At 45.5% G+C, this 12,725-nt stretch overlaps 2 protein-coding genes across 4 annotated transcripts; one reads left to right on the top strand and one right to left on the bottom strand.

Moving 5' to 3' along the window:
• The first annotated feature begins 657 nt into the window (after positions 1 to 657).
• UBE2I (ubiquitin conjugating enzyme E2 I) lies at positions 658 to 7,287 on the top strand. 2 transcript variants are annotated; one of them, XM_079952828.1, is made up of 7 exons: positions 658 to 832; positions 1,472 to 1,550; positions 2,353 to 2,436; positions 3,126 to 3,198; positions 4,429 to 4,538; positions 5,891 to 5,970; positions 6,643 to 7,287. In XM_079952828.1, exons 2-7 carry the CDS (start codon positions 1,485 to 1,487, stop codon positions 6,704 to 6,706), a joined length of 477 nt encoding a protein of 158 aa, XP_079808954.1. In that variant the 5' UTR covers positions 658 to 832; positions 1,472 to 1,484; the 3' UTR covers positions 6,707 to 7,287. The 2 variants fall into 2 exon arrangements, with proteins under 2 accessions (XP_079808954.1, XP_079808953.1); XM_079952827.1 differs by lacking the exon at positions 658 to 832 and adding an exon at positions 1,072 to 1,185.
• Positions 7,288 to 7,548: 261 nt separating this feature from the next.
• TSR3 (TSR3 ribosome maturation factor) lies at positions 7,549 to 12,719 on the bottom strand. Of its 2 annotated transcripts, XM_079952809.1 has the most exons (6): positions 12,279 to 12,719; positions 10,861 to 11,054; positions 10,064 to 10,237; positions 8,791 to 8,854; positions 8,469 to 8,650; positions 7,549 to 7,808 (listed from the first exon to the last, which is right to left on the bottom strand). In XM_079952809.1, the coding sequence occupies exons 1-5, from the start codon at positions 12,692 to 12,694 to the stop codon at positions 8,485 to 8,487; spliced, it is 1,014 nt and encodes a 337-aa protein (XP_079808935.1). In that variant the 5' UTR covers positions 12,695 to 12,719; the 3' UTR covers positions 7,549 to 7,808; positions 8,469 to 8,484. The 2 variants fall into 2 exon arrangements, with proteins under 2 accessions (XP_079808935.1, XP_079808934.1); XM_079952808.1 differs by lacking the exon at positions 7,549 to 7,808 and having other exon boundaries at positions 8,162 to 8,650; positions 12,279 to 12,718.
• Positions 12,720 to 12,725: the final 6 nt, after the last annotated feature.

Genomic DNA, 12,725 nt, shown 5'->3' with positions numbered 1-12,725 from the left:
TGTGTCACTTCTGGAACAAATATATTACTGGTATGTGTGGATGTTTTAAAGAAAAGTTTCGTTACACTCGCTCCTTGTAAAGTGCATGAAATAAACGTCTCCTTTCTAACAAAGCTGCCGTTGTGGGTCTTGGTTTCTCGGGCTGCGCTTGCTGGGCGGTGTCGGAGCGGTGTCCCAGCCTCTTCAGGGCGCAGCTGGAGTACGGCTTCCAACCTTGCTGCTCCAGCCAACCCACCCAAGACGGTTTTTCAGCTCTGGTCGCGCAGGGAGGGTCGCATCTTGGCCTCGCAGCATTACTACTACTACATTTACTACATATTTTTTATTATTATCCTCCCTCATCTGGCAGGATTGCCCCGGTGTTCTCCACGTGTGGCCCGCTGTGGGGGCGGAGCTTCCCAGCCAAGCTCCAATGGGGAGGAAGGGGAGGGGCAGTCGAGTCCCATCCGGGTTCTCAGAGCGACTCCCGTCATCATGGCAACCAGCCCCACCCCCAGAGGTGGGATCACCGGTTGCCCAGCTCCGTGGATTGGCGGGGAGTTCGCTCCGCCCCTGGGCAGAACCACCTACTCTACCCGCGCAGAGTCGGCCCGCTCTGAGCTTCTCGGCCTGGCTGTGGCGCTGAAGTGCGCGCGCACCGCGCAGGCGCCGTTTGGCGGACGGGTCGCGCCGAGGGACAGGCTGCGCCGACGCGCTCCGCTTCCTGCGAGGGAAAGTCCAGGCTTGAGACAAAAGGGGGGGAGGCGAGTAGGGAACATCCGGGTCATTCGCCGCCGCCGCCGTCGCCTGAATCCGGGACACGCGCGGGAGCTGCTGCTGCGGCCGCTACACGGTGAGGCCTTTGGCGGGAAGACGCCTAGGAAGAGGCCGCGGGCAGGAGCGGGAAGCGGAGGAGGCGGCGACGGACTGGGCCTAGAGGCAGCCCGGAGGCGGAGAGGGAAACGCGCGGCGGAGGCCTCTCAGCCCGCGGAACGGCCGCCTTCTCGGCCTCCTCCCGGGGCTCCCGCTGGTCCCTCAAGGTCAGGCCTGGCTGCTCGCGCTCCGCCTCCGGGGCGAGGAGAAGGCCGGGCCAGGCCCATAGCCGTGTTCCGCCGAGGCGGGGCTGGTTGCTCCTGGGCCGGACCGGGCCTTCCTGCGGCGGCGGCGGCGATGCTCCTAGGGCTCGCACGGGACTCCTAGGCCGCGGTACTCCTCCGACCTCCTCCCCCGCCCGCCCGGTTGTTGGACTTGGGGAGGGAGGAGGCGGCGGCCTGCGGGAAGCAGCAGCAGCGGCGCACGGCGAGAGGGGAGAGGCTCAGGGTCCTGGGATCCTTCTTTCTCTTCCCCCTCCCCCTCCCGCCTCGTCGGGAAAGCTGACAGTTTCCGGGGCTGCGGCGGCAAAGTCGCCCCAAGACGGTTTTTTGCGGCCCATTCGGTGGCGGCGATGCGGAAAACTTCAGCTGCCCTGACTGGCATCTGTTTTGTCTTGCAGAAGGACCTTGAATATGTCGGGGATTGCGCTCAGCCGACTTGCGCAGGAGAGGAAAGCCTGGAGGAAGGACCACCCGTTTGTAAGTGGTAGCATCTCCCACTGTGAAGATGAAGAGGAGGAGGGTTTTGTTTCCGGCATAACTCCAGCCCCTTTTTGGTGTTCTAACATTCCAAAAGAACCATTAGCTCAGCAGAGAGGCTTTTTCAAAAAATGAAATAGTTGATAATAAGTGAATAAGCACAGTACTTGATATTGCATTAGTAAAAAGTATGTAGAAACTGTTAAATAGAAATAGCCACCAAGGAATAATATATACATTTTTTGAAGAGACACATTTTAAGTTATTTTGGTTTTTTTTAAAAAAAGCTGCACATTGTAAACAAATGATTTTCAAAGGCACCCTGAGTGCCTTTAATCAGGGCAAGTGCCTGTATTCTTTCCAAAATTCTAAGCAGCTATTGGACTATCAGTGGCTCACTAGAAACTGGCTAGTGGTGAGCTACAACCAATATTTTACACATTTCTGTTCTACAATAAATAATAAACAAAGATGATCACTTAGCTATTGCATAAAAATGCACTTGATTTCTCTCTGAAATTCTAGTCTCTGAATGTCTTCAACATGCTGATAAAGTATGTACATGGCCACAGTGAGTCTGAAGTCCTAAACAGTGTATTTGCCATTGTTGGCCATACTCAAAGTTGACCTGTTAAGAGTACTGGACCTAAGGTAGCCATGTCCATTAATTTAAATAGGCCTACTGTGAGTAGGACTGACATTGGAGGAGCACAAGGTTCTGTGACTAGCCCTTTCACTAGCATACACTGTATGTTGCCGTGATATCTCACATCATCTTCAGCTAACCTTTTAACTGTTTTAGGGTTTTGTAGCAGTACCAACAAAAAATCCAGATGGTACGATGAATCTCATGAATTGGGAATGTGCTATTCCAGGAAAGAAAGGGGTAAGGTTTTGGATGCCTACCAACATTACTGTTCTGTTCTTGGAAGATAGTATTTTATGTTTGGTCTATACTAGTTTAAGGGTACTTCTGTTATATCAAAATGATTTCACCCATCCGTGAAAAATACTTCGAGTTAAATGACTAAATTTCCATTCACGCCAAAATTACTGTTAACCGCAAAAAGGAATCATCAGTCTGTGTCTTAGTTATTTCTCAGCTGGATGTTTGATTGGTTGTTCTGAAACAGTTTGCTGCTTGTCTCCTAATAAACTCTCAATGCAATGGAATTGAGTGGCCCAGGTGTTTCCATTGGAGAGCATGAAGATGCTTTTCATAATTCTTGTCATTCTGCTCTTAACAGGAAAGTTTGTATTGGCAAGACTGGAGTTGTATCTACTCAGTAATGGTAGAATAGGCTAAAAAGGCTTGTATGGAAAGAAATGTTAGCATGTTCTTAAAATGAGGGAGATTTAAAGCAGCTGTAAGAGAAGCAATATTTTAACCTGGTGTAAATCTTTCACAGTTGATTTGCAGTACTTTGCTGCATTAGTTGTCTATCTTGAAGTATATATGTGTGTGTTTGTAGCTGCCTGATATTCTCATTATACACCTCTGGAGAGTATGCTAGCCTAGGCAGCTTGGTCCTAGATCACTCAATATTTCTAACCTATGCTATGCTCTCCTGACAGACACCATGGGAAGGAGGCTTATTTAAATTACGGATGCTTTTCAAGGATGATTATCCCTCCTCACCCCCAAAATGTAAGTCAAGTGAGATTAACTCATATAAACTGCCTAGAAGTATTTTTTGATTAAGCAGTATTTGAATCTTGCAAAGTAAACAAAATAATGAAAGACTTTCATATTAAAGTTGTTATATGATGTAGTGACCCTAGCAACACAATAGCTTGCCACCTATGTTGTGAAATCCATTCCTTTCACAGGATGCTTTCAACAGTGGTCAGATCTAAAAGTACTTGAAGAAATGTATTATTTCTCTACCAGATTCCTCCCTCATTTTTGCCTGTACAAATATTAGGAGTCCCTGGAATAGGAGAACAAATTGTCCTGAACCACTGGAGCTCTGTCTTCATTATTTCCTTTGCCCTGTTTTGTCCTGAAATTGTTTCTGATTTCTTATGGATAGAAGCTCTAGAAAGTGGCCCTCGTGACAAGCAAAAGCTGTGTTGTTGTTTCACAGCTTCTGGTATCCCCAAGGATCCTTAGATGTTGGGCTGCTCCAAGTTTGCTGCTCTTAATAGTTTTTTCTTTTTAACATTGTTAATAACTGCCTTGAATGACCTTTTGTGCAACAGGCAGAAAAATATTTTAATAATTGTTTTAATATTTTCCCATTTGGTTTAAAATGAGGATAAAGAGATGAATTTTTAAAGTTTAATTCTACTGATTTTTTTTAATGATTGCTTCCCCCCCCCCATGTTTTCACTGTTTCTATTTTAGTTGTAAGCTGCCTTGAATCCCTGTGATGGTAAAAGGCGGTATATAAATAAACATAGTAGAAGTGGTATATTACTTTCTAGGCTTCATTGCCTGTTGCCCTTATTTGAATTCACTGTTTGCTTTTTTTGCTTGAATGTTTCACTTGGTCTTGTTATGAATGCATCCAGAGGAAATATTTTCCCCTCACTTGCTCTCCACTCCCTCCACTTTAAGCGGGTGTGTGTGTGCGTGCGTGCCTTTCTCCTAAGCTGCAGTTCTTCAAATTGTAGGTGGTGCTGACAGCAACAGCTGCTCTCAAACAGCATCCCCTGAATGAGAGTGATGAGTGGTGTGTTGATTGGTTGATCCAAGTGTGATTGTTGCAAATAAATTTACTTGAGGCTCCTTTGATTTAGCAACCTGGGAAAGCACAAGTTGTGTGATGGCAAAAAGTTTTTTTTCTCCTACAGTGGAGTAGTCACATGATGATAGATGAAGCCTTTCCACATAATTGCTTGGCTTTATGTCTGAACTAGGTCTTCTTTTGTGCAGGCAAATTTGAGCCACCTTTATTTCATCCAAATGTGTACCCTTCAGGCACTGTGTGTCTGTCCATCCTAGAAGAGGATAAGGATTGGAGGCCTGCAATCACAATTAAACAGGTATGCATTTTTCTCTACACAAAAAAGGGCTACAGGAGGCTGGGATAGACACTTCCCTGGGTGGGTTTAAATTGAGCCAAGTGCCCCTTTTCTTGGCAAAAATCACAGAAATGCAGTAAGCTAGTATTGCCTGCTCTGAATGGCAGTCTCCAGGCAAATAATTCTTCTGTCTCACCTACTGTGCATTTCTTGTACCTGGAGATTAAGCCTGAGACCTTCTGCATCCAAAGCATATATCTTACCAGTGAACAGTGCTCCCTGGCAGGTGTTGATTCACATAGTTCCTGAGCAAACATGCATGCATAGTGGCGGAAGTAGTTAACTCATCTGGGTGCAGTTAACCTGGGAGTCTTGCTGCCTTGAAACATAGCCCAAAACTTCTGGTTATGTGGCCATCATACTTTTTGCTCTAGAGAACATATACAGTGGTGCCTCGCAAGACGAAATTAATTCGTTCCGCGAGTTTTTTCGTCTTGCGATTTTTTCGTCTTACGAAGCACGGACTTTGGAAAAGCTTCAAAAATCACCAAAGTCTTCAAAAACCTCAAAAAAGGCTACCACACTGCGTGCTATGAGTTGCTCCTCGAAGTGAATGCACGGTTTTAAGAAAAAGGAAACAAACTTGCAAGACAAAGGAAACAAACTTGCAAGACGTTTTCGTCTTGCGAAGCAATCCCATAGGGAAATCCGTCTTGCGAAGCAACTCAAAAAACGAAAAACACTTTCGTTTTGCGAGTTTTTCGTCTTATGAGGCATTCGTCTTGCGAGGTACCACTGTAACTGCTATGGGAAGCAAAACAATTGTGGAATCTAGAGTTTCCATAAGAACACTAGCAAAGAGAGAGGCTGCAGTCGCTTTGCACCCTGAACTCAAGTCCCTTTCATAAACATACTTAGGGTTGGACTTTACCTGCCTGGAGCAAGAGTGCTCTCTGGCAGGACAATGAGTTGTGTGCAATGTTAGTCAAACTCAGTGTGCAAGGTTAGTCACACTCAGGGTGGACTTCAGCTGGCTACAGTCCATGTTTCTCCATGACATGAGAAGCCAACGTGTACACCCCAAATCATCACTGGAACAGCAGGATATAATTCAGTGTGCTTGGAAAGATCTTGGGTTCATGTTTAAAAGACTGTTTTGAGTGGAATTTCTGTCTTTATTTTTAGAGAGCACTGAATAACTAAGCTAAATAATCTGATTTAAAATAAAAATGGTTTAGTATATATTTGATTCAAATTCATTGTGGCCACACAGGGAGCTTCTCATGTTTCAACTGCATTTTCTCATGCAGACTTAAAATCTGTTTTATAACAATACTTGCGTGAAGGGTGTTTCTTTTCTTCTGTGCTCATAGATCTTGTTAGGAATCCAAGAACTCCTAAATGAACCAAATATTCAGGACCCAGCTCAAGCAGAGGCTTACACAATTTACTGGTGAGTAGACTTCACCTGCTCTGATGTGACACCCCTTGACAATTGCAGTCACAGTAGACTGATACTTCCTCTCAAAAGACAAAACCAAATATCCACCATGTCTCTTTCCCTGTCAATCATAGTAGGTAAGCATTTGTGTAACACTTTGGGGCTAAACTAGACACAAATGCAGGGTTTTAAAAATGCAGGAGGCAGCTGCTTCAGAAGTTGGAGTGAATCGCTGCCCTTCCTCCAAAATTGATTGTGTTAGGAAGGAGCTGTTGGCACCAGTGAGGGTTCTGTGCAAGTAGCAGGGGCTGAAATAGTTCAGTTGGTAGAGCATGAGACACTCAATCGCAGGGTTGTGGGTTTGAGCCCCATGTTGGGCCGCAAGATTTCTGCATTGCAGGGGATTGGATTAGATGACCCTCACTTCCAACCTTGCAATTCTTTGATTCTGTGAAGTGCTTCACCTATGTTAACCATGTTGCTTGTAAAAATGACACCTCCTCATTCATATCCATACCCCTTTCCATCTCCAGTCAGCAACTCCTGGGAGATCTGTTAGATCCCAGTGTTCTGAGTATTCTGCATGTGGGGTCTTCAGTGTTTGGTTATCTCAAGCTATGGGCTTGATACAGAATGCCTCATGCAGAGAGATCTTTAAAAGTCAAGTCACCTTTCTCTTTTTAGCCAAAACAGAGTGGAATATGAAAAGAGGGTTCGAGCACAAGCCAAGAAGTTTGCACCATCATAAGCTCCTGTCATCCAGCATCTTAAAGGAAGGGATTAATTGGCAAGAACTTGTTTACAAAACTTTTGCAAATCTATTGTCACTATGTACAATTAATAGTCACTTAGGGGAGGGGATTGTATGTGTGCCATTTTCCATATTCGCCACTTGTATACAGTTCTAAATTTGCTGAATTGCCCCCCGTTTTTTCATACAGGGTCTCTTCCTTCAGTCTTTTGTATTTTTGATTGTTATGTAAAACTTGCTTTTATTTTAATATTGATGTCAGTATTTCAACTGCTGTAAAACTATAAACTTTTATACTTCTATAAATTCACTAGTATCTCTAGTTTCTTTGCTTTCTGATGCAGGCATGCTTTAAACTGTTTAGAAGTATATTTTGCCTCTACTTGGCTGTAAGAAGAAAAAGAAAAACATGCCCTCCACCCCCTTTTTTGATTTCTACCAATAATAAATTAGGTTGTTGTTGCTTAAAAGCCTCCAGATCCAAAGTCAGCCAGCATCTTGATTCTGCATCACTTCCTTTGTGTTTATGGCGTTTTGTCTGTGTTGCTGTTTAGAGTAAATAAACTTGTTTCTATAAAGCTTTTTTGTCTCACTTTCTTCCTTTAATATACTTGTCACTTTTGGAGTGACCTCTCTTGCGGGCATTCAATAGCTTTGGGAGAGATATCATGCCATGGTCATTCCAGGCAGCAGGAGTTAAAAAAGATCTGTGTGAGATCTTGAAAAGCCACCGGTAGTTAGTTCCATGTGACCATACTGCTGTATTCAAGCATCCAACATACAATAGCACATCATTTGGCTGCTTGGCTTAATAGGATGAAAGGACAAACTAACCAAAGTTTGGTACATTAGTGTTTATTCCACTCCCATGAATATACATGTTGGGGGCAGGGATATGCTTTTCAACAGTGCCATATAAGGATTTCCTTCCTTCAAATCAAAGCATCCTTTTAGCTGGACAATAAGAGACTGAAGGGTTGAAAATGCATGTGTCAGACCCAGTAGCTTCATTATCCTGGTGATATTCTCATTGGCTACTGTCCCACACCCCACTGGTGACCTAAGGAAACTTAGAGTGCAGTTTCATCTTTCCTCTTGCCTGAAAAGTGAGGAATTTTTTTTTTGTATCAAGGCACAAGTAACACAAGTTAAATACTGCAATGGGCTTGGGGTGCTTTTGTAACACTACAATTTCAGCCACCTTTGTTTTGCTATCATCTGATCCCCAAGAGGCAGCTCACTGGAGGAGGATGGAGGGGTGTGTGTGTGGAGTCCGGCCTTGCTCCAGCAAGGTTGTCCCTTGTGTTCTTCACCCTCAGCAGTATAAGAAGGGTCAGGGTGCCTGCCCATCTCAGCTGGAGCTTCTCATTCAGCATCTGCATTCACAGCCACCAGGCCAAAGCCTCTCTTGGGTATCAGGAGAGGTACTGAATTGAGAGGTGGAGGCGTTACTTTCAGGGAACCTCACCCAGTTTATTTCCTTCCAACATCACAACATATTCTACTAGTAGAAACTAGCTGAAATGGTGATTTAAAAGCGTGCCACAGTTGCAGTGTATGGCCACTACAGCAGAAGAGAGACGGTGAGGCCCCATTTGCTAGCAGTAAGTGGGGACTGCTATCCACAGAAGAAGGTTCTCAACCAACCCTGTATATCTTCTTAACCCACTGGACTCACCAGAGCAAAGTGCAGTCAAGCCCAATCCTAGACAGGCTTTATTTAAAAGCAAACCCCATCACTGAGTTCAATGGGACTTACTTCCTTGTAAGAATGCTCAGGATTGGAACCTTGGTTTGTTTTTAGTTTTCTTCCACACAGCTGGCTTGCTGTGTGCAGCACATGTTGCATTTAGGTCCTCTGAGCTGCTACTCTTTCCAGCATCATCATCCTCATCCTCATCAGATGTTTCTTCATCGGAACTTTCATCACCAGCAGTTATTCTATGAATGGAGATCAGTGTAATACAAACCAAGAAGGAAAAGGAAAATGAGACACTACTGCTATGTCAACTCAGAAGTAAGCCCCACTAAATGGACTTTGTTCCCTGGTGGGTTTAGGATTGCAAACCTGAAGATCTTACCCTGAAGTTCTGGCAGGCCTGTTGGGATTAAAAAACTCTTTTCCAGAGTCAATATCGAAGGGGTCTGTGGAGAGAAGCAGGATGGTAAGCTATTGTTCCAAGTTTTTTCTTCTCTAGACCCATATGTATGCAATTACATCCCATCTTTCAGAATGCAAATCATTCCAAGATGACTTAAAAGTAAAATCAATATACAATAATTTACCAGTACAATGCCAATAGTAATTGCCACAGGCAGTTGATGGTAGATAACTTGGGAGCGTGGGGTTGGTTTGTTAGTCCAGCTGGTGTGGTCTCTGAGGGCAGGGGAGATGGGCAGAGACTTTATATTGACAATAATTACTGCATCAGAGAAGACCAGTATCACTGGCTGACAGTGAGCTACTAGGCCTAACTCAAGGTGTTAGTGTTGCCATAACAAAGCTCTAAATGTTGAGTTGAGGTGATTTAATACTTGTATTTCACTTTTCCAACAACAAATGTTGAACCATTGTTTTCTGATTACGTTGAGGGGGTTTGTGGGATTTTGGAGCAGTATTTTGTATATTGTAGCCCTTTGTTGTTAGGAGGAGGTTTTTGAAGGCTGTCAAGGGCCTAGTCGCTGCTCATTTTACTACTGGATTATTTAAAAGGGCATGTACTTGGTGGTGTGTTAGCCCAGGGCATTTCGGTGTCCCCTAGTTTGTCTTGTATTTCTTGCGTTGATATGGGTTTGTTATTTTTGTAGAAGTCTGCTAGGCGGCATAAGCCTTTGGCTTCTCAGGTTTTTATCTAGAGGTTTTGTGCTGCGTGGTGCAATAGTGGATGGTGTGCCCACTATGGGGGATTAGTGGGGATGGGTTTGAGGACAGTTTACTTGCTTCTTCCTTCCATGCTTTAAGCATGGTCTGTGTGAACCTGTTTAGTGTTGTGGGGATTTTCCTTAGTTTTTTGGGGAGGAATGGGTAAGCTGTGGTGAAGGTATTTTCAATTATGTCTCTCTCCAGGTGTACTCATTGTTTTGTCTTGTCTTCTAGAATGTATGGGATTATGTGGGACACTTTGTTGGTGATGTAGTATAGTACTATGCTGGGGATTCCCCACGCTCCTAGGGGGCACCCAAGTTATGTGGCTGACTGATCCCATATGTTCATCCCAGAAGAATGGAGCAGCTTTCTGACTAAGCACCACTTGATTTCCTGACCATGGAGGTGCGGGGGAGACAAGGGCAATGTCAAGGCACTGTTTAAGAAGACTCAAAGGTCCTCAGAAGTAAAAGTCTGTAGGTTCTTACCTATTTCTTCTTTTTCTTTTTCTTGGGCATGAGCCAGAAACTCTTGTTCAACTTTCAGTACTTCCTGTTCACAATTACAAGCTGCATATTTCTCCAGGAGGTCTTTATTCAAATCAAGGAACACTTTTCCCCATTTAAATTTTTGTAAGAGAATTGTGGCAAGATCAGAGAATCCTAAAATAAAGACAAGAAAGCCTGCATTTTTTAAAAAAATTACAAGGTACTTTGCAGGCGAAGAAGCTGTCTAGCCCCATACCTCCTAGTTGCTCGTGACATTCTGAAATAAATAAGTTTTTATCTATCTACTTCATTGGCATAAAAACTGCATCGTATACATGGATCAAAATACAACACAGTTAATGAAACATATTAAGAGGTACTTTAGGATAAAACTGTCCAGACATTGTGAGGTACGTTAAGACCTATGGTGACAATTTTATAGCATCACTCAGAAATCTTGCCACATTCTCCAATTAATCAGTTAGTTGGAACAGAGGCAGGTAGCTCAAAATAAAGACAGAAGTCCCTCTTAAAAAGTAATTGAGCAATGTGTACATTCACATACACCTTTCTGTAAGCCTATAGCGGTGCTCAAAAGAAGGGAGAGAATGTGGAGAGAACAGACCCCAGATTCCTCAGCAGATGCCACAGACCCCCAGAACATTTTCAAACTTGCCCCAGTCATCAAGGAAATATGTTTGACACCAAGGCGTGGCTGCACACAGACAGGCATGTATTCATACAGTCCACTTTACAGCAAAGAATTAGACCTACAAGTTTTTTTTTTCCAGCCTCACCCACAATGTAGAAAGTAGCTGCAAATGCTTCCACACAGGAGAGTTTGCATGGCCGGCCGTAGTTCACTGGATTTGCAGCCACCAGAAAGGGCAGCAGGCGGAGATGGCTTCCCTTCATCTTGGCAAACGGCGTCTCATCCAGCTTTGCCCACGAGCAGTCAATCACCGCAATTCCATTCTGAGCCACAATCTGTCTAAAAACACAGCAACAGCAATTTCAAACCAGGATGTTGCTGGTTTCTCGCCCCACTGGAGCTGCTTTGGGATCCAGTTAGGATAGCAGATGTGAGTTGCTCAAGACCGCCAAGCCAGACTTCTCATGCGAAGACACTGGATGTGGCCAAATCTGAACAAATCTGAATAACCAAGGACTCAGCAACATTACATCAATCCTAAGGTGTAAAGTTTCATCAGCTCACTAGCTAGTGGAAGCATCCACTTGAACAAAGCCCAAAAAGAACACTGGCTGGGAACGCACCTCAACCCTGAAGTATCAGTCTTACAGGCTACACATGAGCACTAAGAAGAAAGCAGCCCTGTAGCTGGACCAGCCTGTTCTTACAGATGCCTCAGGGAAGCCTGCAGGCAGGGCATGAACACAACAGCACTCATTCAGAGGCAGCAATGGAGACAGAACAAAACAATTATGGCTAGAAGCCACTGATAGGCTTGTCATGAATCTGTCTAATCCTCAGTGAAGATCATTCAAGTTGATGGCTATCACTGCCTCTCAGTGAGCAAATTCCAGAGTTTATTACCAGCTGTGTAAAGAGCTGCTTTCTTTTGTCTGCCAACTTACCGTTGAGTGGCTCTGAGGTATAGCATGATTAAAGGTCCTGCCTTTTCCCCTCCATCGGGCAGAAACCCTCCTCCTGTCTTTGCTGGCTTCCCCTTTCCTCTAGATGCCTGTAAATACAGTCTGGCAAGTATCTAAAAAGGACGTAAGGGCTTGACCTTTATTGATATTAATACATGTTCCATATTTACCATCTCAGAGGAATGGCCAGGCTACCCAGAAAAGGCAATCATATAAAGCATTATCAGGTATCCTGGCTGACAGGAGAGAAGCAACACACACAAATTTCTGCTGGGGATCACCTCTTTCTGTGATGTATGTATGACGTTTTGGGGTGTGATCTTGAGCTGCAGGGTAGGAATTTCAAAAGTCTATATAACTGCTTGCACACCAATGTTCTGGGTCCTCCTCCTTTCCTGCATGTGGTGAGTGAGCACCCTGTTGCAATAAAGATCCGGCTTACTAGCTCCTTTGCTTCTCCATATTCTCTGCTTGGCCTCTGTTATTTTCTACCGATAGAGAACCTACATGAGGATTCTATGCGGGCTCTTGGATACCCCATCAGGGAAAAGGGAGCAGTTTTTTCTTCTAACACCTTCCTAGCTCCGCCGGCCCCGCTCACCTGTCTGCGGGGGAGACGAAGCGGGTGGCGGCAGGGCTGAGGATGACGCCTCCGAAGCGCTGCCCCAGGCGCAACGTCCGCACCAGCCCCTTCCTTGCCAGCCGCCGCCCCGTGCAGCGCCGCGGGTCGCAGTGGCCCAAGTCCCACATGGCCAGCGGGGGAGAAGGCGAGGCCCGGACTTCGCCGCATCCCCGGACGCTGCCGCTGCCGCTACCCGGCTCCGGCTCGGCCGACCCCGCCGCCGCGTCCTTCACGGGGGAGGAGGAAGAGTGGCCGTGGAGCGGTTCCCCGCCCGAGATGGAGCCGGAGTCGCCGCCGGGGCCTTCCTCATCCTCCGCCTCCGCGAAGGCCTCGTGAGGGGGTCTCTGCCGGGGCTGCCGCTGCCGCCGTTGCTGCTGCTGCCGCTTCCGCCCCATCTCCTCGTGCAACAAGGGGAAAAGAGGCGGA

The sequence above is a fragment of the Podarcis cretensis genome, assembly GCF_951804945.1.
Source record: "Podarcis cretensis genome assembly, chromosome: 14".
NCBI classification, from domain to species: Eukaryota; Metazoa; Chordata; class Lepidosauria; order Squamata; family Lacertidae; genus Podarcis; species Podarcis cretensis.
Note: the sequence above shows the minus strand (reverse complement) of the source record. Positions and strands in the feature narration are given on the sequence as shown.